Source organism: Ptychodera flava, chromosome 3 (assembly GCF_041260155.1).
Source record: "Ptychodera flava strain L36383 chromosome 3, AS_Pfla_20210202, whole genome shotgun sequence".
Taxonomy (NCBI): Eukaryota; Metazoa; Hemichordata; class Enteropneusta; family Ptychoderidae; genus Ptychodera; species Ptychodera flava.
In genome coordinates, this window is record NC_091930.1 from 18,908,053 (window position 1) to 18,934,789 (window position 26,737).

The 26,737-nt window shown below is 37.2% G+C and overlaps 1 protein-coding gene and 1 pseudogene across 4 annotated transcripts; one reads left to right on the top strand and one right to left on the bottom strand.

Moving 5' to 3' along the window:
• The first annotated feature begins 1,377 nt into the window (after window positions 1-1,377).
• LOC139129692 (uncharacterized) lies at window positions 1,378-14,009 on the top strand. Of its 4 annotated transcripts, XM_070695368.1 has the most exons (5): window positions 1,378-1,601; window positions 6,537-6,654; window positions 9,054-9,192; window positions 10,733-10,818; window positions 11,045-14,009. In XM_070695368.1, the coding sequence occupies exons 2-5, from the start codon at window positions 6,622-6,624 to the stop codon at window positions 11,357-11,359; spliced, it is 573 nt and encodes a 190-aa protein (XP_070551469.1). In that variant the 5' UTR covers window positions 1,378-1,601; window positions 6,537-6,621; the 3' UTR covers window positions 11,360-14,009. The 4 variants fall into 4 exon arrangements, 3 of the variants coding, with proteins under 3 accessions (XP_070551469.1, XP_070551470.1, XP_070551468.1); XM_070695369.1 differs by lacking the exon at window positions 1,378-1,601 and having other exon boundaries at window positions 5,798-6,654; XM_070695367.1 differs by lacking the exons at window positions 1,378-1,601; window positions 6,537-6,654 and adding an exon at window positions 6,699-7,658.
• A 704-nt stretch (window positions 14,010-14,713) lies between these two features.
• LOC139130240 (protein SSUH2 homolog) overlaps window positions 14,714-26,737 on the bottom strand; it is a 43,848-nt pseudogene continuing 31,824 nt past the window's right edge.

A 26,737-nucleotide genomic window follows, 5' to 3' on the forward strand; every position in this document is an offset into this window, starting at 1 on the left:
TCAGGTACCCGAATGAATGCAAATCAGCAAAAAACTTCATAGGAAAGAACATTTCTGGGTTCATGAAATTTCAAATCGACTATATGAGAACTGTATTGCCTCACGATAGCACAAAGCAAACATAGAGACGGTTTCCGAGCCCAACCAAACTGACAAAAAGTCTTCATCAAGGTTTGAATTTAAAGAACGTATGCAGTTCCCGGATGAAGAAAACGTAGCTCAGAGAAAATATAGTTTGAATTTAATCTTGGAAAAAAGACAAACAATCAATACGATTTAGCGTCAAACATTTACGTCTAAATTCAACTGATGTGGGTCTAGTACTAGCTGTGATATCGCAGCGGTACTTTTGGCGTATAAGCTTATCGAACGCGCTCGGGTCATTGGGGTCATCGCCACAGTCCGATGACCCCAATGACCCGAGCGCGTTCAATATACGCCACAAGTACCGCTGCGATATCACAGCTAGGTCTAGTACATGTATCATGCAACGTAGCTGCAATAATTGTAGCCTTTGTTGTTGGTGCGGCTCGCGCCTTGCCCGGGGCAAGGCGCTAGCCGCACGACAGAAGCCCAATCCCCACCAACAACCAAGGCTACAATTATTGCAGCTACATGCAGCGCAGCGAGAGCAGCATACGAAATTACAGACCTTTCAAAGATCAAAATGAAAACAATGGCAGCAATATTAGTTGTAGTCACACTTAAATTTTTCGAATAAAAAAAATTCTTCATGTGGATCGTGCTGTGAGAGATGAATTCTCTTGTACCAAAAGAGTAAACAAACTTCTGTCGAGCTTGGTGGAGGCCGTATAACGCCGGGAACACACAGACCTGTACGCAGGGCTAAGTTCTTACCAGCGCGTATTTACTGCAATTATGAAGCGCGTATTCGAAGTGCGGCGGAGAATAACGATGCCGATGGTACGTTGCTATGACTGCCGTGTACATGAGCGCGGTGGCTGGAATGGAACTTGCACGATTGCGCACATAGGGTCATATTTTAAGCGGGAAGACTTGCCACGTTTGCATGTCATTTCCAAGTGACACACTGAGTTACACAACATGTTTAACTTTCAAGTTTCTCGACCTTCGTTGGACGGAGGGGCGGAGGCACGAATATGTAAAGAGGGTAAGAGGTCAATACGTAGCCCACTTTGCTTTCCACTGTTTGATACTTTACCCCTGAAATCATCATGAGAAAATGTTCATATTTACGATAATGAGTGTTAACATTCAGGTTTGAATAAGATACAGAAAAAATATGGTAATAACGTTACTTTATATTTTTGATCGGCCAAGTGTGGGAGCGTCTCATAACCTTTGACCCTGCATCCGCTCTCATAACATGATCAAGTACCATGACTATAAGTGCGATCAACCGCGCCTTTCAGTTGTTATTTCGCTTGCGGATGCCTCGGACGCAGGACAGTCACTGTGTTCTTCAAAACTATCCGCCCGCCCTTTGTACCCGGTATACGGTGAAGACAATGGCCAACTCTGGACCAAAAGCCCGCCTGACGCTAACAGTGTCACAGGAAGAGCTTCAGCTGCATCTAAAGGACAACCGTTCCCACAGACAGTTTTGAAAATTCTCAACGGTAAGTCACGATCGTCCGACCTCCATGACAGGCCCCACGGTATTATTTACAGTGTTCTCACTCTTGTTTCCTAAAATGTTGGTGTTCCATCATTTTATCGTCAACGCATAGGTAACTTGCAGCTGAACTTGACCGGGACTACAACACGATCTTAAAGGGTGAGTCCTGCCACATTTTGAGACTTTTTCGTTTGACTTGGGGCATATACTATAGTTCTGGTTGTCAATGAAATTGGTATTAATAAAACAAACATTTACACACAAACTGAAGCTTATTTGAGCGGTTTTTAGACGGTTGTATTATGTTATTTCGACGAAAACACGGGAAAAGTTGCACTTTTCGATTTCCATCATGGCGACATTTTCCGGAAATTGCCGAGCTCGCCCCGTTTTGGCGTAAGTAGCTGTGACGTCACTATAGAATGGGTGATGGTGACTTCGTGCATTGACTATGGAGATAGTGATAATTTCATGAGTGAAAGCAGTGCAACTGAGAATATCATCGTCACAGAAGATATGACAAAGCTGTTCAGAATTTACAGGCCTGCAAATTTTAACAGTCGGAACCTTAACTTAAACGAGAACAAAAGCGGAACTCTTGTTGACCGTCGCGTCAGTGACAAGCCCACCGAGACCACAGTCAAACACACCAGTGCACTACCGTACACACAACCGCAAGCTAACAAATTATAAATATGTCTGGAGTTGCCATCCCACCTTATTATTACTTCTCAACACAAATTGCCTCGTTCAAAATCTGTATAATAAAAATTTGAATTACACCATGACGCTTGTAGATAAACGTAGTACTAGTAGAGATCAAGTTGAAAATTGTCCACCGTTTTAAACACACATCTTTCCTATCATTCAACAGCTGGAAGTGGAACAGGCTGAGGGTCATGTTAGCATAAACACTGAAGGTAGTATTCTCGCCGCTAAATCTTCAGTTTGGCGTTATAAAATCTCACATGAACATTGGCACTTTTAAAAATACGTGACCGTAAAGACATGTCTAGCCAAATTCTCGGGAAGAGATACATTAAAATTGACATGATGTAAATATCGGGCACACTGGCACCCGAGGCCGGGCGGCTCAGCCGGCGTGATCAGCTACGCTTCCGCAGTTTTTTTCTTCATTAAGTGTCAGCGATATAAATCACAGTGTTCATTGTTTCATGACTGCGAAATTCTCAAAGAAGCTAAAATATTTTAGGGGAGACTTAGTCGAGCAGAAGGGAACAGATGACGACAACGCGACTGCTTCGTCAACAGTATAAATTCTTTGCTACACGTTGTGTCACTGTTACTGGCAGTGCCGTGCTGTATTATACACAACCTATCGTTCAGTCTCGCAAAGAGTCAGTCAATCACTACGTAAACTTTTTAGGAATATAAAATTAGATATCTCCAGGGATAGAAATACTTTTTTATTTCTCGTGGCAAAAGTTTGCCACCGGATATAAAATCAGGTGGCAATTATGAAAAATCTGGTGGCAGTTTAACACATCATGTGATCGGTATAATAAAACATTTTCTCATTGCTACATACTCTATCTAATCTATACATTCTTGAAAATATGGTGAGTATACATCACAAAAAGTCAACCCATACTGCAGGCCTCGAAAAAATTTTTTCAAACTTACTAACCGTGGGACACGTGAATTTCATTTTTAATGGCCGAGAGGAAAAATTACTTGCCCTAAATTTTGATTAACTGTACTAGTAATTTGTAACAGAGAGCAAGAGTTTGGCCATATGAAGTGAATTCAAAGAGGGAAAAAACAGATTCAAACATGAACTACATTCTTCTTAAAATGAAGGACTATTACCAAATCTGAAATGTCGCAGAAGAAATGTGAGAATACTTTAGTTTTTTTCTGTAGATTTGGCCAATGGCATCTAGAAAACATCTTTGAATTTGGAATTTTTCCACAACCAAATCCAAATTAAAATCTTTGCATAAGAGTAATAAGATTGTGTGAGTTACAATGTGCATGGCTGGCTGCTGCTCTTTATTATCAAGCGGAGATCACAAACAAATGCTCTGCTAGTGTTTATCTGCCAATGCATATGCACATGTACCATGTGTACATCTGCAACCCTTTTACCTGTTTACATGTTTCCTCACTGAGCACAGCTAGCCGTCTTTCAAAGTTTTATTTTGATAAATGTATTCGTCAAGAGAACAGATTCAAGTTTCGTTTTCGTTACTCTTCAGTGCAGATTTGTTTTCTGTAAGTGAGAGCCCGATCCCTAACAACCAAGGTCGCGTAATTTGAAACTGTCTGCATCTCACGCACTACGTATAGCTGCAATATGTGGCCTCCTTGGTCGACTGAGCCCGTTTCGATTACGATGTAAACTTGTAATTTTTCAACTGGGGGTTGGTTTACGTTGAACAGTAAGCATTGCCGAGATCCATGGCTTCGAATAAGTTTACACCCGCATGGTGCAATTACACTATCGCGTGAAGCCGATCGAGTGTCATACGACTCATACACTTGCACAAAGAGAATGGCAACCACTGTCAAGAGCATACCACTTTACGGCACACATACAAAACAGTGAGTTCACTCCGTGTCGTCGGAGAGAACATGTCGCAAAATCTAGTTTTACGACTTTTTGTGTTTTACAACAGCAAGAACGATTATTTTGCGATGTCGGGCGGATTTTCAAGGGTTTTCAGAAAAAACTTCTGAGAGTTGAAGGACTTACAATGATTGTAGGCGTGTACAGACCTAATGAAATACGTTTTCAAGCTTGAATTGTCCAGAGCTTTAACCGCTGGTGCACTTGCCCGTCGGACGGGAAGCATATTGATTTTACTTGCCGAACCTCTATTTTTTACATCCATGCCCGAACGCAAAATTCACTAGCCACGGGCGTCGGGCGATAGGAATTTTGAGCCCTGTACTGGCTAATGAATTGCAAGTATTTATTGTTATTTAATTCATGCAGGCTGCAGTTTGGCTTTGTTTTCAAAATGTCACAACATGCTTTTATCTTGTGCCGTATGACGGCATACGCGGCTATCACACAGGGCAACAACATGTCAAGTGTACAAAAGCTGCTGTCATCGATATGGAGATTAGCCAATCACAAGTTTGGATTCACGCTATGTTTTCATTTATGCCAAAATGTCGCAATTAGTTTGGGGGTTTTTTGGCTAATGAGTTTTTCCGCCGTCAGACAATGCGTACGCGTGTTTCCTTCATGTTCCTTCATTCAAGCCGTAGGATCGATGACATGATGACCCTAAATTTAGTGGCAGAAAAATACCACCAGAAAAAAATTTTGGTGGCAGATTGACAGTTTTTGGTGGCAAATGCCACCATTGCCACCGATTATTTCGATCACTGATCTCCTAACGTTACTAATTATAGAGTCACACATGCATGGGATCTAGTACTTGTATTCATTTATTTATTTGCAATCACTTTCGTTAAGCATCTGAACCGGCGATCAGTCTTCGGGGATGTAAACACGGCCATACTTCTCCGCGGCCCCCGCATCCTTGACATGTTTTGGGTAATCTGTCACAGTCTTGCTGCTGTTCTCGCTCTTGTCCACAGTTGATGATGATACACGCGTACACGCGAAGCTTTCTGGTGACAATGGTCGTACTGGTATGGCATTGCGATTACATAATCGATGTAGTAACTCCGGGAATTGTAAAGTCTATCTTACCGTACATCTGGCTTCCGAACCGTGTTAATTATAAGTCACGGCACTCGAAATGTGCACCGCAGAAAACGCTTGTCTGAATGCCTCTTTTCCGACCCTTTCTTGTAATTTTTGTCAAATGCGGCTAATACATCATCCTAAAATGCAATAAACTGACAATGGCTGCAGTTACTTCAGCCACCAAAGGCGTAACTTCTCACCATGTTGAAGCCACAGCGGTAAGCATTCGCTATGGCCGAGGTGAACACACTCACTCGTACATTCTATTAGTTACGTCATTTCCGGTGGCAATGCCCGCGAATTCCGAAACGACCCGAATGGCAGCTAACTTCAAAGTCGCACAACATATTGCATTTTAATAATATTTAACCGCGTCGTTTCATTGGGTTGATGCATTTATTTGATAAAGTGGGAATGGCAAAATCATATAGCATAGCTCATTTTAAGCAAAATTAACTTTGAATTTATGCGGGACATACACTTTAAGCGTCTTCGAATCTGCTTTGTTATATATCTAACACATTTCATGTCACCGTTTTACATATCCATCGACATTGTGTAGCAGAGGCCATGACTAAGGTAATTCCGTGAAGGAATTCATACATCATTTCACCACCACAGTAAGACAGACGGAGAGAAGATAAGTCGTTTTTTATGAGATACTAATTCATTTTGCCAAAAATTATTAAGTAGGTAGGTTTATGTGAGTAGAAGGCTAACAAAAATCAAATTCAACCTCGGCCAAACTTCAACTAGAAGGGATTTACCCGCCAAAATTCTTTTTCGCACCGATTGTGGTATCAAGTTACGATTGGGTTCGCATAAATGTGTGCCGTGTGTTTGATTTTCAAACGTCATTGTTATACTATACGTTTTACTATTTCCACGGCAGGAAATTTTCTGCGCAGCGGAAAAACTTGCAAGGTGATTATTCCTCAACAATTTCAGCTCTGCGGTCAGTAATGCAGAGCTGGGAGAGTGCTGAGAAATGTAATGGTAGAACATACGAAACCCTCTCATCTGCTCATCACACAGATGTCCCTTGTTTACACTTCATTCTAATTCAGTCTCGCAAGATTTATCTGTAACCAATGAAAGGCATTTGCCCGTCTTACTTACCCGCCAAAAGCGATTAAATTACTGCCAACGCAGTCATAAGGTTCAGTGTCTCATACTTCATGTGTTCAATCTCATTGGTCAACATGATAAAGCAAATTAAACTTGTTTCCTAATTTTATTTTTCTTTTGCAGATCAAAAGATTGATGGGCCTGATTTTCTTTCTTTACAATGAAATGACATCAATAACCTTTAGGCGATTCTCCCTTTGGAGAGAAAATGGCCATTTTCCAGTTCTTAGAGAAAGTTAAGGTAAGGTTAATTCCTTTCTCACCATAGCAATGTATTATACTGTGTATTCTGTAAGTGTCTTCTATCAAATGAATAATCTTCTCAGAGATGATAGGCCACCCTATCTAAATCCAATATTTACAGTATACTGTAACAGTTATCATAATTGATCATGCTAAACTAACCTATTTTGCGTTTAATCCAAGTTGATCATAAATTTATATGCAAATAATCAAACTTTATATTTGAAATATCAAAAAACTATATCATACAGAGAATTTTGTAAACTTTGTGATGTTCACATTTGCCTAATTAGCTCCGCTGTCATGAGCTTATCAAACAGGCTGATTTTCTGTCGTTGTCCATATGTCCGTCCATCATCCCTCAACAATTGCTTTCTCCTTTGCAACTGCAAGTCTGATTGCTTTGAAATTTGATATGAAGCTTATTTGTGATAACCTTGTTCAAATAAGTTGTTCAAATCGTAATGAAATTTGCACATTTTTGTTTTTAAGGCAATTTTCATCATTTTTGATTTAAAAAAATATTTGAAAATCTTCCTCAAACTCACTGGTCAGATAGCTTTGATATTTGCTACATAGGTCCGTAGGGATGATCTATTTCAGATTTATTCAAATAGTGGAGAAATATGCAAATTTTTATTTTCAAGGCAACTTTTTTCATTTTTGGTCAAAACAATTGTTTCACCAAAATCGCTCGTCTGTCAGCTGTGATATTTGGTATACAGGTTCAAAAGGATGAACAAAAAAATATACATTCACATTATGATGAAATTTACAATTTTGGGGCAATTTTTGTCATTTTTGGTCAAAAATTGTATTTCTCAAAAAGTATGGGTCTGATAGCTTTGATATTTGGTATACAGGTTCCTACAGATAAACTGAATGGGATGTATTTCGACATTATGATTAAATCTGCAATTTTGTATTTTTGCAGCTATTTTTGCCTTTCTTTGTCCAGCCACTGAAATGAGCTATCAAAGATGTCCACCTTCATCAATACCGGTACATGTCAAAAAAAAATTCTCTACAAAACACAGCACAGCTATATTGCCCGCTAGGTCGCTTTTTATACTACTGACAGCTTTACACAATGTTTTGTTTGCATATAAGTGAGTAAAATAACTGATACACTATTGCACAATATGGATGAGAACTTTTAAAAAACCAGGTGGACCCAGTGTTCAAAATTGTGTCAGTGTGGAAACCAACTACATGTCATGATACATTGTGTTCATTAATATTTACCATTTTCAGTATCCAACAATGAATGCCATCAACTTTATGTCCTATTTTCTAAAAGGGTTTCCCAAATTATTATGGAAAGATAGTTTGCAAAAATAGGAAGAAGCAAACACAATTGCACAATATGGATGAGAACTTTTAAAAAACAGATGGACCCAGTGTTCAAAATTGTGTCAGTGTGAAAACCAACTGCACGTCATGATACGTTGTGTAGGTGTGTGTATGTGCAGTGTGTCTCAAAGCGTAGCTGCCTATGACACTTGACCCACCGGAATGCACCATTCTTTACACATTTGTGTAATTATAGAGTCGCTGCCAGTGAAAATAGTGTCCAATAGGATTGCACGCGATGTATAAGTTTTTGGCTGTGTTGTGCGTGCAATGTATGTTATCCTATGTTTTGGTTTTACACCTGCCTATGCGTCAATCACAATCCATAAGCAACGATGGCATTACACAAATATGTTCACATATCCTCAATGTCAAATTATCTTCAGTTTCAAAGTAGCTGGATTCAATCTCAAGTGAAAACTGATTTAATTCCGCACACGTTGTGTTCATGAATATTTACCATTTTCAATATCAAACTGTGAATGCCGTCAACTTTATTTTCTATTTTCTAAAATGGTTTCCCGATTGATAATGGAAAGATAGTTTGTAAAGATAGGAAGAAGCGAAGGAGGAGAATAAGACATATAAGTATATAATTAATTTTGTATTACACTTTGTAATATGTTTTTCACTCACACAGCACTCTATCCTGTAGTCACTTCCTTCAGTACTGAACCATAGAGTTTAAATTATGTAATACAAACTACAAATTCAAAAGCATACATTTTCCCCAAACTTTTCTTCAGGAAACATTTCACTATACATACTTCAGTGCCAGGGGCCTCCATGGCAAGCTTGGTAAACATTTTACATACTGTTAAGATTCAAACAAGCCATCATTTGCGTATGAAGTTTGTGGGGGAAATTACATGTCAACTTTCAATGTTTACAAAAATATGTATGGCGAAATCTTCTTTTGCTCCGTGAATATCATCGTGATTGCTCATTAGTGATGAACTAGCGAATGTTTCAGAGTCCAAATACCTGAGCAAGAGGTGCATACATACTATGTATTTCAAGATCCAACATCTTTTCTCTGTACAGATTGTAGAGGATATGATATACATCATCCAGCAAAATCCAAATTCACCACAAGTAACCAGAGATGAGCTTCAGGCTGATTGGAAAGCAATTGAAGACAGTCTCATCAAGTATGGCTTGTTACAAAACATTGATGCCAAAGGTAAATCTTGTTGCCAGGTATTACAAGCATGAAAAACGGACATAATATGATAGACAGCAAAGCAATGACACGTAAATTGCTACTCTGGTACCTTAAAGGAAGTTTCATAAACAATGTACACATGAATGAATAGACACTACTTCAAGGTCTCTGTTTTTAGCTTCTATAGACTATTGTGTATAGAAGCTATTGGGATGGGTATCCGTCCGGCGTCAGTCTGTATTTATGTATGTATGTCCGTTTGTGAGGTGTCTGTCCACTCCAATATCTTGAGAACCGCAGTACTTACTGATTTGATATACGTTGTGTAGATGGTAAATATGATTATGAAAAACTAGTTTTTTTAATTTTTTGATATTGTTGAAAATATGCAAATAAGTGCCAAAGAAAGGCGTTTTTGGTAAAAAATCTTCTTCATAACCGCTGGTCAGACAGTTTTGTTATTTGGTATACAGATCCCTAGGGATAACCCAACAAATTGTGATGAAATATGCAAATCTGTATTTTTAAGGAATTTTTTTGTCATTTTTGGTCAAGACTTTATTTCATCAAAACCACTCATCTGACAGCTTTGATGTTTATTATACAGGTTCCTACAGATGAACTCAATATGATATATTGATTTTATGATGAAACCTGCAATTTTGTATTTTTGGTGCAATTTTTGCCATTTTTGGTCAAAAAATGTGTTTCTCAAAAACTACTGGTCTGATACCTTTGATATTTGGTATACAGGTTCCTAGGGGTTTTCTCAGTGTGATATATTGAAATTTGATGAAATCTTTGGGTCAATTTTTGCCATTTTTGGTCAAAATATGTTTCTCAAAAGTTACTCATCTGATAGCTTTGATATTTACTATACAGGTTCCTAGGCTTTATCTTAATGTAATATGTCCAAACTATGATGAAATCTTCAATTTTGTATTTTTGCAACTAATTTTGCCATTTTTGGTCAGGCCATCCTGAATGAGCTATCAAAGATATCCACCTTCTTCATCAATACATGTGTCACAAAAAGTTATCCTCTACATAACACAGCAGACCTCTGTCGACTGTTGCGTCACTTGTTTTGCAAAACTGCTGGTCAGACAGCTTTAATATTTGGTTTACAGGTCCCTAGGATGACCTTAGTGAGATGATTTCATACAGTCAGGAAATATTTAATTTTGTATCCATGTCTATAGTAGCTTCAGGGACTTTGGCCCTATGTTTTTAAAGTTGGAAAGGTTGGCATTGCAATAAATCTATCCATGTTTGCTTTGTTATTGAGTAGTACAGTATTGAGTAGGGTAGAATATTGTGCTGTACATAGTACATAGTTGTATAGTCAATGATTCATTGACTCTCTATTGCCTTATATTGTTTTACATTTCGATGCAATTTTGAGTCAAATGCACCTGAAATTTAAAATGTAATGACATGCAATATGCTGGACTTATGTAATATCATCAACAGGTTTGCCCTAGAATGATTGTATAAAAAGACTTTATTTTAATGATAAGATACATAATGCAAAATATTTTTGGCATTTACACTATAGGGATCAGAACATTGGCAGTTATCAGAGTGTTGGAGATCACCTTTGGAGGTCAAAGTGCACTTGGGAAGATTGTAACCATTGTTGATGTAAGTATCATATCTCTCAGTAATTCAATGTAATATGATAACTTGATAATATTGTGTCATGTTCATTATGCTCTTTGTCACTTTTGAGTAGCTTCTGTCACCACAGTAGTGGTTTAACTTAGTGTTCACATGCTGGACAAATTTAGGAACAAAGCCTTTCAGAGTTGTATAAAGAGCGTTGTCTTATGGTATACATATTTTTACCATGATTATTTTTTCTTTATAGGATGCTGGAAAACTTTCTGTGAAAGGAAGAAAAGATGGCAGACTACCTCGTTTGGGTGTTTTGGTACATGAGGAGAAGGTTAAGCAGTTTGTTATTTTCCTTGAAGGAATAATCTTTTGCAATGTTGAAAGCAATAATCTTGTTCTTGCACTCCTTTCTTATATGGGAGTGCATTTCCTGTGTAACTTTGACTATGCTCGAGCTGTAAAGAGTGCATGTCAGTTTTTAGAATACTTTTGGCTCACATCTAAAGACAAAAATACAATCCGGGGTTGGGTGAGACAGTTAGGCCTTGCTATTATGGGAAATGTGTAATTTGGTCATAGCAAGACAATGTCTTCTGAAAATCATGAAACATCAAAAGTAGGACTTTGTATGTACCGGTATGCCTATTTTTCAATGGCAGTATTAAGAAAACTTCATTTTTACTATTTTTTGCTTTGCTGTCAGAGATGGGAAGCTGATCAGATAAGCTGACTCATTCATGTTGTCTGTCCTCAAATTTAGTCTTCACTAAAACTGCTCAGATGACATTCACCATGTGATATTTGGACTAAAGCCACTGACAATGACTGATTTATAATATTATCAAAGGATAAATACCTTGCATATGCAAATTTTTTATCTGATTTTTTAGTGTTTTCAAACAGCCTCTTTTCTAATGTGGTTGGTTTGACAGCTTCTTGTCTGATACGGCTGGTCTTACAGCTTCCAAAGTCAATGTGCAGCTTCCTTGGGAGCCCTTATCAACTGTTAATGTCAAAATGTACAAAAAATTTGTACATGTACATGTGTTAGTATTTCTTTATATTGCTCAACTTACTTCAAAAATCATTGAAATTGTCCACTTCGAATATTTAGAAAAATGTTTTGGTAAATTTGCTACTTTCTCATAAAAGCATTTTCTCACGTAGTGTTTATCTGACAGCTCTCAAGTATAGCTTTTAGCTTTGTAGGGATGCTATTGGTAGGTGTTTGTTAAATTAGCATGAAAATAGATATTTTAACTTTTGCAAGTACTCTGACTTTTATGCAAATGTTGGTCACATTTGTATCAGCAAGTTTTTTGGTATTTCCTATGATAAAAATATTGTTGGTATACCACCAGTCCCAGGAACTCCTAATTCAGCAATCTAGCACTTGCATAATATGTTTGTTTGAATTTTTTTATACTTTTCCAACTTATTTTTGTGATCTTTTTCTCCAATACCAATTGCAATTAAAATTGATTTTGTTTCCAAGGATGACCTCACTATGTCCTCACAAGTGTTTGTCTGTTAGCCATGACATTAATTATACAGTCACCAAGGGTTATCCTAATGTAATGTGTATCGAAATTATGATAAAATCTGTAATTTTGTATTTCGGGTGCAATTTTTATCAGAAAAATTGGTTTTCATAAATTACTTGTTTGATAGCTTTGATATTTGGTGTAGAAGTTCCTAGTGTTTATCTTAATATGATATACTGAAATTATGCTGAAATCTGCAATTTTGTATTTTTAGGGCAATTTTTGCAATTTTTGTCACAAACTTTGTTTTTCTAAAACTGCTTGTCTTATAGCTTTGATATTTGGTATAAATGTTCTTACGGATGATATTAATCTAAGTCAAGGTCAGCCAGGAAAGTGTTATCTTTCCTGCCATTCAGCCTGAGCAGAGATGCTTGGCCTTTCATCCTAATGAGTCCCATATCTTTCTTCACCTTCAAACATATCAAAGGTTGTGAAAGATTTCCACCTTCGTCAAAACATATGTCACAAATAGTTAAATCTCTACACAATACAGCGGAGCTCTATCGGCTGCAAGGTTGCTTGGTTACAGATTTTTGTGAGATTAGCATATTTGTATTTCTTTGGCAGGTTTTGTGCCTCCATTTTGTTTTTGTTTTATGCACAAATACCAGAGAGCTTCTGTAGTTGTCGGTATCTGTATGTCTGTAAGTATGTGCAATGTGTGTCCGTCCACATCTAAATATGCAAAACTGCAGCACCTACTCTCTTAGTATTTGGTGTACAGGTGCACCCATGGGTGGAGATGTGAATTTGTTCGAACAAATATGTCAGTGTACAAATATCTAATGAAGTTATAAAGGGAAAATCCAATAAATTGGTCAAAATTCGTTTTCTCTGAATTAACTGTTCTGATTGCTTTGAACTTGGTATACATGTACCTAGAGGAAACCTTATTTGAATGTCTTCAAATTTTGGTGAAATTTTCTTATATTTGTATTTGTATTTTGGGGAAATTTTTCCAATTTTTTGTTAAAAGATCATTTTCTCTGAAATTGCTCATCTGATTGCTTTGAAACTTGGAATGCATGTTCTCAGGCGTTAACATTAAATATACTCACTCTGGCCTGCCACATCAAACCAAATGTGAGCCAAGTGTCATTGAAGCAATGTTTTCAGTTTCAAGTCAAAGAATTTATTCTTCAGAACTACTTATTTGACAGCCTTAATGTATTCTAGTCACTGGGAATGACCTAGTTTAAATTTGAGTGACAGTGTCATTGACACTATGTTTTGGAATCAGATGTTATTTTATGCCATTCATTGAACAGTTGGCCAGTATATTTTTTAAATTCTTCATCAGCACTTTCTCATTTTAGAGTCCTGTAGTTTTTTTAAATATTTTCCACATACAGCAAAACCTGTCTACCTCCACTTGGACTGGAATTTTTTTGAAATGATATTTAGGAATATTTGTCATTGTGCTGATAGGCAATGGACTTGAAAACCTCTAAAGTTTGACTTTTCTATTTAGGCAAAGTTGAGATAACACAGGTTTTGCTGTATTTTATTTCTTACCAAGGTACACTTGTTATTTGCGTACATATATATATTCAAATCATTATTATTATTATTATTATTAGCATAAATGTTTGTTAAGTCATATTTACCGTAATTGTAAAACTTTGTCAAGAATTTTCATTTTATCAATAATAATCATAATAACACTAAAAACATTTCTCTGTGTGATTTCTTTAACAGGTTACCACCATAGCCCTCTCCCTTTCACTGGACAAATGCCATTTTATTGGGGTTTCTGTAGTGTTTCTTACAGGATTATGCAGTTTGTCAGTGTTTAGTGTACCGGGTATATACATCAAGACTAAGTCATTTTAATCCTCTTTCTACTAAGTGATATTAATATCCAAGCTTTGTCTATGGAACTGATAGAAAGAGGATTAAATTGACTCTAAGAGGACAACAGACAGTAAAGGCGTCGTCAGTGCCCAATCTCTCCATGCCAGCCCCATATCCCTCCTTCCCCCGCCCAGCCCCGCCCTACCTAAAACTGGATGCTCTCCCGGCCTGCCGACAGACCACAAATGTATTATGGATGGCTTGCAAGCAAACCACATTCATGCCAGTCTAACAAGGAAGACCTGGCTTGCCTGTAAACTGATGTTTTTTGAATTTGGTCTAAATTCAAGCTTTTTTAGAGACATGTAGTGGATTGCCAGCAAACCAAGTCCTACACTCTGTGTGGTCTGTTAACTTGCCAGTCTGTTCAATCAAGTGGCCTGTAGGCAAACTGAAAACAAACCAAAAGCAAGCCATTTAGGGAAAATGAAGCAATCCGTTCAGCGACAAATAAGCCGGTACGAATTTAGCACGAATTTAGCTTGCCGGAGAGCTAGAAGAATTTGCAGTGAGTGAGCTGTTTTACCACTGATAATCAGCAAACTCTTTAAAAAGAAACTATTGTACAAAACGACACGATTCATAGAGGAATATTACGCCCCATAGCATATTTACCATCAGTAAAATATTGAACCGATCTAAATGAACAACACAGAACATCATATGTGTGATCGTAATCTCTCACAGACACACGTGTAATTATATTTCCATGTATATACACTGATAATTTCATCTGCTTAACAGTTTTTCAAGCTCTTCGTACACATAAAGGCTTTCAAACAGGACATCGTTAGTTTGGCATCATCTTTGATCAATGAAGCGACATGCGATGTGTAATTACAACATTGCAGTGTACAAAGGTGACAATTTGGAGTGGTAGAAATACTAAAAAATTATAACACACAAATTTCTACTACGTTTCTTGATATAAAATTTACATTCTGATTTTTTATGTAAAATATTTACAAAAACATTTATTATTACACTTTGCACTTCTCGTTATTAGCACATGATACCGGATATTGGAATGAACACATCATTTGTTATGATCCGTGTGTTTTTTACAAATTTAACTGGTTTACATGATATCAACCTAATTACGTATATGAAAAATAAAGTAAAAATAATATATTTTAGGATAGAAATGCCTTAAAGTACGAAAACAAACTAAAAGGTCTGCTCGGAGAATAGAAGAAAAATGCAAACTTCTATCACAGAACCTAGAAGATAATTTGTGTCTTCTACGCAAATAAACACAACGCATAATTCTTGGTTTCATGTGAACACGTATAGTGTGACTAAAGTCGAGAATCGGACGGAAAGATAAACCATGCTGCATTGCAGCATTTTGGCTGAATGTAAATATTGTTACAAAGTCAAAAAGTAGACAGCTGCCTTCCTACAGCAACTGGGACAATTGATTTCGCTATTCAAATGTTTACGAAAACTGAATCAGATAACCGACGCACTCAAATTTATACGTCTGTTCATCACCCTTCTTCTTGGGAGCTTTTGTCACTGGATATACAAGCAGTGCACATGCCTAAAGTCTACATGAAGGAGCTCGATGGCGTTCATTTTGTAAAGTTAACAATTTACTCATATAGTGACGACATAAACGCAAAAATGTTGTATCCATGTTATAAAAATCACGTACACCTTTCTTGATATAAAAGTACAGCCAGATGACCAAATCTTATAAATTAAAGTCTTTGATAACTATAACGGGTTTGACTGTTAGATGACAACCTTCACATAAAAAAAATTCACAAAGTTTTGGACAAATGAAATAAAGTTGATAGATTGCGAAGGATACAGAAATGTATACATACCAGACTACATACGATATTTACATGTTTGTAAAAATAGTACAGATAGATCATATTGTAAATATCGTGACTGATTCATATTGTGTGGGGTACTCTGAAACACTGCGGTGACACCTAGTACCTGCTGTAATGTGCATACTATCTACATATTGCTTATTTACATATCATTTACATATGATTTACATACAGCTCAGATACAGCCTATATTATTGTACAGCAATAACAGCAACAGCAGTTGTGTGGATATTTGGGGAAGTACACCTTGTGTTCGTAGCCATAGACCCAAAATTTTCCAGGCTTTTCTTTCCATGTGTAGGAAGCCTCAGACACTGGAACTCCACGCAGACCATGTTTCTGTAAAAAAAAGCAAAAAATACATATATGTAAATAAATATTTGTTGAAAAGGTTTAATAGTGTTATATTTTACAAATTTCTTCTTTTAACAGTTGATCTTGGTGTTAATAATGTTTTTTTTAGATTTGATTTTTGTTGCCTGATAGCAGAAACTAGTGTCCGCACACCCCCAATGGCGTTTTCCGTCATGGGGAGCGCCCTCAGGCGACAAGTGATATGTATACGCAGACTATGAACACAGGGGAATGGTTTTACAAATGTCACTGGCTGAGTCCGGACTTTATCATGTAACCATGGTGTTGGATCGGACACGGAGCTCGATCTCACAACAAATTAGCTTAATTCATCATCGGACGTACAAACTCAAGTTCAACTACACAATGGTGCATACCTGTTTCAGTATACGTTCACTGGTCCATTTCGTTCTGTGTTTCTCCACCAACTTTCGTGATATGTCGTTGATGTCTTGTACAGGGAACGTCGTGATGGGATTGACCTGTAAGATAAAAACACACCCAGGGATGGTTTGTTGGCATATTTTTTTTCAATTGAAGATCACATTTCTGCTCATATTTCAACTTTTGCATATCATACTTGTCGTAGAACCATACATTATAATGTTCCAGTGTGTTTTGCAGTTGACAGAGTACATGACATATTCAAGATTGATACAGAATCATTTGCATAAATTTTAATACCTACTCAATGATGATCAATATAATTTGCTAAAATTATGAAGGATGGAGCTTTTTAGCATCGGAGCTCTTTGAAGTAAATTAAAGTAAGCCTTTATTGAAATCGTATCCCAGTTGGGATCTTGATCATAAAGTACAATAAAGGTTTTGCAAAAAACAACAATGAAGAGTATATATATATATATATAAAATATAAATATCTATACATGAGGTCAACATATTACAGGTTCATAAATAGTTTACTTTGTTTTTTCATTTTGTCTTGTCTGAGTTTAAAACATGTATGTATGTATTTTCCCAATTCACATAGTGATGCTTTATCTGTCCTTGAAAGATGCTTACAAGGTCTTGTGTGCCTCTGAATGCGTTTTTACCAATGTTTAGTTTACTGAAAAATTTATATCTAATGTCTGTGTAGCCTTTGCAATGAAAAAGAAAATGTATCTCATCTTCTACTTGTTTGTTTTGGCAATTGGGCATGCTCTGTCTATGACATCAAGGTTTCTATATCTACCTGTTTCTATGTGTAGTATGTGTGCACTAATGCGTAACTTGCAAAGGGCTGATCTTTCATCTGGGTTTTTATAACATGAAGGTAGCTTTCGAGAGAGAAATCTTTTTGCAACTCTCTGTATGTGCGAAGTTTATTTTTATGGTGCCCTTGTCTGGTATCATCATGAATCAATTCAAATGCACATTTTTCAAATAGCTGTTTAACTTTTACATTGAAATTAGTTTTAAAACGTGTTTGTCATTTTCTATCTTTACATTCATGGCATCTCCAATATTTACGAGCAGCAACGATTGTTTAATTCCTGACACCCAATTATCTGTATGTGCATTGTCCAGTTGACAACCCAGATCATAAGCCTCACGAGTCAGTGTTGTATCTGCTTTCTTACTTATTTTTAACCAATATTTGACCATTTGTGTTATGCTCGAAACAATTAGAGGATATCTACCCAGTTCCATTAAACATGCTATGTTGGATGCTTTATTATTCACTTTAAGTATGTGCTTGCAAAATTTAATGTGCAACTTTTCAATTGTGTTTGTTAAGTTTGTGAGTATGGTTTTTGCATTTGTGCATATGTCCGCAGTCCATACTTCTGTACAGTATAGCAGAATAGGTTTTATCATGGCATCAAACATTTGTAAATGGACCTTAATTGGAATATTTGACTCTGCAAAGAGTAACTGTCTCAATTTAAAACATGCCTTCATAGCTCTGTTTTTCAAATCAATTTGTGCTCTGTTTAGTTTTCCTGTAATATTTAACTTTATGCCAAGGTAAGTATATGTTGACACATTTTCCAACTCATTACCATGTATAGTAAATTTAAATTTGTTGAAAATTTTCCCCGATTGTTGAAAACCATGATTTTTGATTTGAGAATGTTTATGCCTAAATGCCATTTTTCACAATAATGCCCTATTGAATTTATAGCATTCTGTAGCATTTTGAAGGAAATCATCTATAAAATTAATAGGCTGTCAACAGACTTTATTACACCTCACTTATTCAGCGTGCACTGCCATTGGTTAAACACGACTCACGTGACATGTAAAAGAACGTGATGATGCCCTCTGCGAATGTGATGATGCCCTCTGCGAACTTGATGATGCCCTCTGCATTTGATATTACATGGATGACGTCATTTTACTTACTGCGCATCCTTTCTGCGCAAAACAAATTGTCGTTCGCTTGTTGTACTTTGCAGTTGGCAACTTATGGCTGCGAAACGTCATGCAGAGCTGTCACCGGCACAGTTAGACGATATTTTGATGCAAGTAAACAGCAAACGAACGAAAATGGCAACAAGGAATTCAATTTCTGTGTTCAGCGACTATGCAAGCAACAAATTTGGATACGCCACCGAGGAGATCGGCAAACTTTAGCGGCAACCCTAGACTCGACACTGACAACATTTTACAATGAGGTCCAGACTCAGAAGGTGAACTGTACTCGAAGAAGTCTTTGTGTTTTTGTTTCTTTGCATGTTTGCTTGTTCGGTGTAATAAAAATAATAACACATGAGAGCTTGGGCAATATCAATGGTGGTAATGATCGAAATACTGATGATGCCCTCGCCTACGGCTCGGGCATCATCAGTATTTCGATCATGACCACCATCCCTTGGGCAGGCAATAAATCGTGATATTGCCCTCGCTCTCATGTGTTATTATTTAAATATCACATTACACTTACCATATCACCCTCAATGCTGTAAAGATTTTCTCCTTCAACGTCACGGACCAGGTTGTTTGGTAAAGCCGTTTTGCCTTCAATCTGGTCATCGTTGTGCACGATACTGCAAAACAAAACAACATTCCCTTAGAAAACATGTAACCTTGACTTATATATCATCGCCAAAATATGTCGTCGTTGATGATCTTTAATGTTTGCTCTCAGTTACTGTGACGCTCAGCATTAATTTTGAATTTTTAAAAATATACAAGACGCACTGACACACAACGGCCATTTTGAGAGAGAGAGAGAGAGAGAGAGAGAGAGAGAGAGAGAGAGAGAGGGGGAGAGAAATTGATTCGTTTTACAGTAAGCATAGCATGAGTTTCCGTTTGATTCTAGACCACAGAAATTAATGTCCAGACACATCACTACATATAAGATTGACAAACGGAAACTTACTATTTTGATTTGACGACAATGTAAAACCTGAGTTGTTTGTAGCCTTCACAGACTGAGCACGTGATCACCGCGTGACCATTGCAGCGAAAGCATCTGTCGATCGCAAAAGAAAACACAAATTCAGCAACAGTGTTTATGAAGGTGACAGCTTTGGTAAACACACCGTACTTACCATGATAGAGGTGAACGAATGACATAGTATAGGCTTATTCACAAAATACGGGTACATCGTGTAGCGAAGCGTATGATGTACAAGGACATAAATCCCGACATTTTGTGAATGACCCCATTGTTATAAACCTTTTTAGTCCATTTTTACCAGAAAAAATTGAAATTCGAGTTTGGTTTTGTCTAGGATGCCCGTCGTGCACTGCACTGAGCGGAATGGGAACGCGTCCTAAAGCGGACATGAAACAAAAAACTTCAACACACGCAGCGCAGTGCATGTAATAGAAATCATAGTTCATCAGGATAATTTCACTCAAATTCACTGGTTTAGACTGATCATTATTCACTTCGCGAACCACTGAATATTTAGATGTACATTTTTTGTAAAAAATGTAAAATTGCCTCTTCTTTTCCTCATGTTCCCAGTAAAGGTGCTATGAGGTACAGGTCAAATAGATTCAAATCACACCTAAGTTATTGTACTCCGCGTCCTTTGATACCGACTCGGGAACTCACTGTACGACAAACTCCATAGGTTACAGACGCCGAATCTGAGTTCTGTGCTTCAATGTTATAGATTGGGAACTTTTCGTTTTATACGCTTATAACGAACGTTGACATACAATTTTTAATTATGGCGTCCATATAAGGAAATATGTAAATGATCTCATCTAAAATTCTCACATTCGTTTTCCCTTGCCACTGCAGTGTTGACAAGTCTCTTTCTTCTTCATACCGCTGCCTTTACACTTTTTACATCTGACTTTTCCCAGTCCCTTGCATCGGTAACATTTGCAAAAACCGCGGCCGTTACAGCCATGGCATACCTTAAAGATAAAAAAGTCAGTTGAACCAATCAGAAAAAGAGTTTATTAAATGTACCCAAGTCAAACTTTTTCAGATTTTTGCCAAAATTTTGATGAAAAACTTTAGCAAATGAAATGAGATGTCCGTTTGGTCCAAAATTATCAAAAACGTTACAGAAAAATTCATAGATAATGGTAAAATGTTGCACAAAAAGTTTGGCGGGAAAATTACAACATTCAAAGGGTTAAAGACATGCCATGCTCATAGAATGAATGTTTACATCTGCACTTTTTGTTGTACAATACTGTTAATTTAGATGTCTTTCGAGTTGCCTCTATAAAATTTGCATGCAGTATATTCGCATAGACAGTACAGACAGTCTTCGATGTTTTAAAAAACAAGATTGGTTGGTAAAAAAATAAGTTTATTCAACAGGCTTCAAACAGAAGACAAGAAAGATACTGCAAAAATCGTAAAAGTTCGAAAAAACAGTCCCCGGTGAGTATTCCAACTTAATATTCAGTATTGAGAGAGCGATGACTTGACTTACATCCACAGTTGACGTGTAAGGCACATTGACGACTTTCTCGTGTTCATAGAACATGCTATCTGGCGGTATATCCAGGTTCCATACGGCTGGAGGTCCGACGGTGCCAGCTCTCTCGATGTCCTCCCCTGAAATAGATTAAATAGATCGTGAAGGAGACGAAAGAAAGTCTGGATATGAACGATAGAGGGCTCGCTACTCTCTCGGTGGTCTGTGGCACGGGAGTTCATCGGAAAACGGCCTCAGCAGAGGTTAGAGTTGATAAACTCAAACAAAATTTCAATGTGAAATTAAAATGCTCCTGGCAAAATATACAACGATTGAGTCGACAGAACTAACTACTCTGATATACTATAGAGAACAGACTAAGAAACTGTTGATGGGTTACACTGGGAATTACTCTAAAAATGCAAAATGTTGAAGTATAAACTTGGTAGTATATTTATGTTTATCGTCCAAATACCTTACCTTTGTATGGTGCGAATAAACGAAGAGTTGTTCGCTGTTCTGAGAACGTAGAAATGGTGTACTGAAAGAAAAGTGTCGAGGAATGTGAGTGGCATTGAATTATTATTCCCAATAATTGCTATTTAGAACCTCCCTCCTTCCCCTTCCAATGTGATTGAGTAATAGTCGAGTAACAGGAAAAACGACTTACATGATACGCTGATGACGGTACAACGGATTCTATAGTCATCTCCTGGGCTGGTTTTTTGCCATAGCAACAGTGACTTTTCACGCATCTTTTGCAGAATCGTCGTCAATATCGGTCACCCTGAAAAAATCGTAAAAACAGTGTTAATTTAAGTCTTTGATCGGAGCGGCCACACACAATCTCGTGTGCAAGAAGTATACACTATTCCAATTTGATGTGGCTACTCCCTTGCCATGTCGTTATGGGCAGTTTCATTTCTAAGAAAGACCAAATAACATAAGATAGTGTGTATACTCCATGAAAATGATTGGGTTTTTTTTAATATAAACACTTACGAGGTAAAGTTTTCCGGAGCAGTCTGTACGAAGGCGTTTGGAGCCGGCGGGGCAACCGGTTTACCTGCGAAAATATTACATGCACCATTTAAGCTGTTCTATCATGTAGCTGTATTATTACGGAGGCGGCATTATTTTGGTGCGACACGCGTTTATTATTTGTCTGACTGAAACCTCCCCATGCAGTCCCACTGGATAATTGTACCTGAGTTAACATCTCTTGGTAAGAACATTTCTATGAACTAATTTAAATATAAATATAAAATCATGAAAATAATGTCAAAAGTTGCAGCTCATGTACCTTTCAAATGACACTAATTATAAGAAACTCAAACATAAAAACTTGAAACACATCCTTTTTGTCAAACTTTTAGATGTATCAAAAGATCTGGTCCGACATCCAGAACTTGACTCACTACAAACTTTGTTGCGGACATGCGCAGACCAAGTGCAAGTATTCTAAACAGTTCAAAATATCATCTGCATTTAGAGAACTCACTTTCTTTAACAGAGGTAAACTCATATCCGGGTATCGGCTGCAAAGCCTGGTTCATCGGATAAGACGGTTCAATAGCGTTCTCATTGTCTTCAACCTCGGTGTCAGGAGCGTCAACCCAGTTGAAACTCGGATGTTTCGCTTCTCCACCCGGGGGCTGCCACGCTGTCATGATAACGAGGACAAAGTCATTCAGATCGCATCGTCATGTAAAACCACTGTTATTCAACCCAAACCGTGTTAAAACCGTAGACAGTAGAAGCGAGAACCTGTTCATTGAATTTCTAGCAATCCAATATTACCGACTCTGCTGACTTTTGTAATAGCAGTAAACGACGGCATACTTCACAGAGTGTTTTGCGATAGCGTATATTACGGAGGGAACGGACTACATAGTAGCACAGGCTCTTGACTCAATGCAGGCGAACAGCTAGCCGTCACTGATGCATATATTCTATCAGTGACAGCTGACGGTTCGCGTGCATTGAGTCAAGAGACTGTGCCTAATAGTGTGCATGAGCCAGTGCATTTCCGTTCAAATTAATGGAAGACATTGCGCGCTTTGTCAAAATCTAGGTCTTGTGTGGGGCTTCTATCCGAGACATTCGTGTAAGAGAAGACGATATAATGATACGTAGACGTGCGAGGTCACTCAAAATAACTGTAAAGGAAACAGGGCAAACAAATATACAAAATTTATGCAGAATCCAAAACCATTTTATTCTTCGTATTTTTCACTTACGTCCTGGTTGCGTTGAGGGCGCCATGCCAGGCGTGGCTGGTGTGTAAATCTGCAGCGTTTGCCAGTCACCTTGTGGGTTAGGGGTCGTTCCATTATAAGCTGAGGGTGGAGGATGTGCCGTCGGAGGGGGTGAGGTCGTCTGCGCCGTTTCTGGCACTGTACCTATAAGAATAGATCACAAAACATTATTTTGTAATCTGCTTTCTCAATATTGTTTAGTTTGTTATCAGGAGGTAATGTTGTTGTGTTGCTGTTTTCTTCCATAAATTAAAATTCTCATAACTTAAATGCTATTCTTTGACGGTGATGTCGAAAAACTGGCGATCGTATAGGCAGAATACGGCCTATGGCATGGCGAATACTTTGTACTATAAAGGAACAACCGCTGTAGGCCTAACTTTTGATATTTTCAATATTTGTGTTCTATACAGAACAGATTACATTTTAACGTTTGCTGCCTACGTTATGTTGATATGTTAAAATACTAGTTTGCATTTTTTATCAAGAATTGCACTAATTGTCTGGAAGACAACAAACTTTCACTCAAATTGCTTCTCAAATTGTATTTCTTTGTTTCTGACAATATAAACATTTTGATAATGAATGTAAAATACTGTTGTTCATAATGCTATTTCAAAATTTGCTCTAGCTATTGTAGTCTTTAACTAAAACAGAGAGAGAGAGAGAGAGAGAGAGAGAGAGAGAGAGAGAGAGAGAGAGTTATTTAGAATTTTGCAGTAATCTGGAGCATTGAAAGTATTAGACTTGTGATGTAGCTGTTTGCCCTCCGATGTTAATACATGCATATTGTTCGAAACGTGAAGTCACGGTTTCTTGAATTTTCCCATTTTTTTAAAGAATAACATTATTTTGTCATGTACTTTAGCTCATTAATATTCATTATTACACCCTTAGTGTAGACAATACAACTACGTGTGGCGTTTCGATCCACGAACTTTTATCATGGCGGCATTTGAATAGTTGCGTCGCAGAGATCATCTTGCAGAGTCACTATCACAAATGACTTCAGTGAAGAGAGAAAATGATCAGACATCAAAATGGAAACAATAAAATGGTAGTGAGACTTTCCTGTAACCTCTTTGCGATAAAAAGGTCACTCACAGATTGTTGTGAGGTTAGGGTTCGAAATGTAGCCGAATATTTCAGAAGCCGACTTCCCTAAAGAATATTTACAAAATTTAAAACAAGAAAGAGGGCGTCATTTCGAAGCGTGCCCTCTGATAAAAGAACAGATAATAAATAATATGACCACGTGACAATTCAAACTGACTCTCAAACATTGTGTTTGCTGAGTATCAGAGTTCTGACCTGTTTCACAAGCGAAACAACTAACTGCCAATACGTTGGGACACTATCAGTAATGACGTTGTAGTCATCGCGTTCTGCAGGATTATTGCCAATACATGCAGACACAATAAACCAGACAAAGCTTGGTACACTGAACCCAAGATATAATTCTGAACTGCAAGGAACACTTGGAACCATTTAAGTCGTGTGAACAGCCAGTGTTGAAGGTATGTTGTATTCTAACCAATTAAATGATCGAAGTTTCTATGTTTAGGAATGGTACGTTGATCGAGATTAAAGTCAGTGTGATATATAGATATAGACCATTCTATAAAAGGCATGGATTTTACGTGTATTGCTCTGTACTTTGATTGAACTACTAATAATATTTTTGATTAAACGATAATTTAGACACGTCTGTGAAGACCTACACATAACCGTCAACGCATACATAATTTCACAATACAGCTTAATGGCATTAAATATTAAATTTTAGAAACACTGTTTCAGTTTTCCTTTGATATTTTTGTTCAATAGAATTGATAATAGCTTGCAGGAATACTTCATTTGATTCCTCTAAGCCATTTCTTTCTTGTTCGAATGATAGAATAATCGTTTAAATTTAAATTTTATTTTACGCTTCACTGAAATCTTCCATCGAGCCTTCTATCTTATGCGTTTTCTTGATCATCGTGGTTATGACTTAAATAAAGGTATTTTTATAAATATAGTGAAATATTTAAGTCAGGCGTTTGTCCAATGAGAAACTCTTACTCCGCCATTAGCATCAAATTAAAGTGCATAGTGGCTCATCAAGGGTGAACCCAGTTACCACGAAATTTTAGAATTACCTGAAATCAACAATTTTATGTGTGTGTTTTTGTTGATACATATTGTCCATCTCCAGCTACATGAATGAAGTAATCAAAGAGGTTAAATGATGTCATAATGGGAGGGTTGATCTCGCTGAGTTGTTTGCGTTTAGCCACTTTTACATTTTTTTTTTGTTTTTATCTTCTATTTCTTCTTGTCTCTTCTAAAGATCTTTAACTGATGGGATTTCGATCAGAGAACATCTGGTTCTAGATATTTTGAAGATTACTTTCATCTGATTGTCCAAACTGGATGCAAACGTTGTTGTAAATTTAGCGATGAATTTATTTGAAAGACATAAGTAGGTAAAGGGACGTGTAACACCTGCCTTTGTAATAATTTACCATATCCATGGCTACATTAATGGATGAACCTCTTAGAAATATCGGTGACAAAAATCGAGCAATCTTTGAACCCGACAATGTCAAGAGCGATTAATACATGCTGGAATATGAAAGCATTTCAACGATTTCAATTTATGTAAATGCCAGCTAACTTAAGATCCATGACAAGTAGGAAAATTTTACCTCCATGCTTTCATGCTTCATGGTCGAGAAAGCCTTTTCTCAGTCTCATAACACATATAGATGTAGGACGATATTGAAGATATAGGTCAACATGTACAAAAGTATCAAAATATTTTATACAAGAAACTGTGAATAGCTGTTTGCCAATACACAAACCTCTGGTTTAGAGTAGAACGCGCCACGGGGTTAAACACTTTGACTCTAAAACTTTTACAATTCTTTTCTGATCTATTATTTGTTGGGGTTCATTTGAAAGCATTGGGTGTAAAAAAACTTTTTACCGTCGTAGTTTTTCGAAAACCGAAAATTTTATTATTCTCCATAGAGTTAGCAAGGGATGGCGGCCATTTTGAATTTTCAAATATCGGTAAATCTTAAGTAATTTGTTTCTCTTGTACTGAACTTTGCACGGTGACCCCCGATTTTGTTCTCGCTTTTGAAAAAATAAATGTTTGAAAGACTCCTTGGGGAAACTTTGAGCAAAACTTTACGTCTTTCACTTCCGAAGTCCATACTACATTAAGTGGTCAAAACGTATGAAAACTTAAGAACCTGTCA

Excerpts from the sequence above, each read along its gene's own strand:
- LOC139129692 (XM_070695367.1), top strand. The coding sequence starts at position 7,623 with ATGAGCTATCAAAGATGTCCACCTTCATCAATACCG. Across the intron at positions 7,659-9,053 it reads GTCCACCTTCATCAATACCG|ATTGTAGAGGATATGATATA; the intron begins GTACATGTCAAA and ends TTCTCTGTACAG. Across the intron at positions 10,819-11,044 it reads AGATTGTAACCATTGTTGAT|GATGCTGGAAAACTTTCTGT; the intron begins GTAAGTATCATA and ends TTTTCTTTATAG.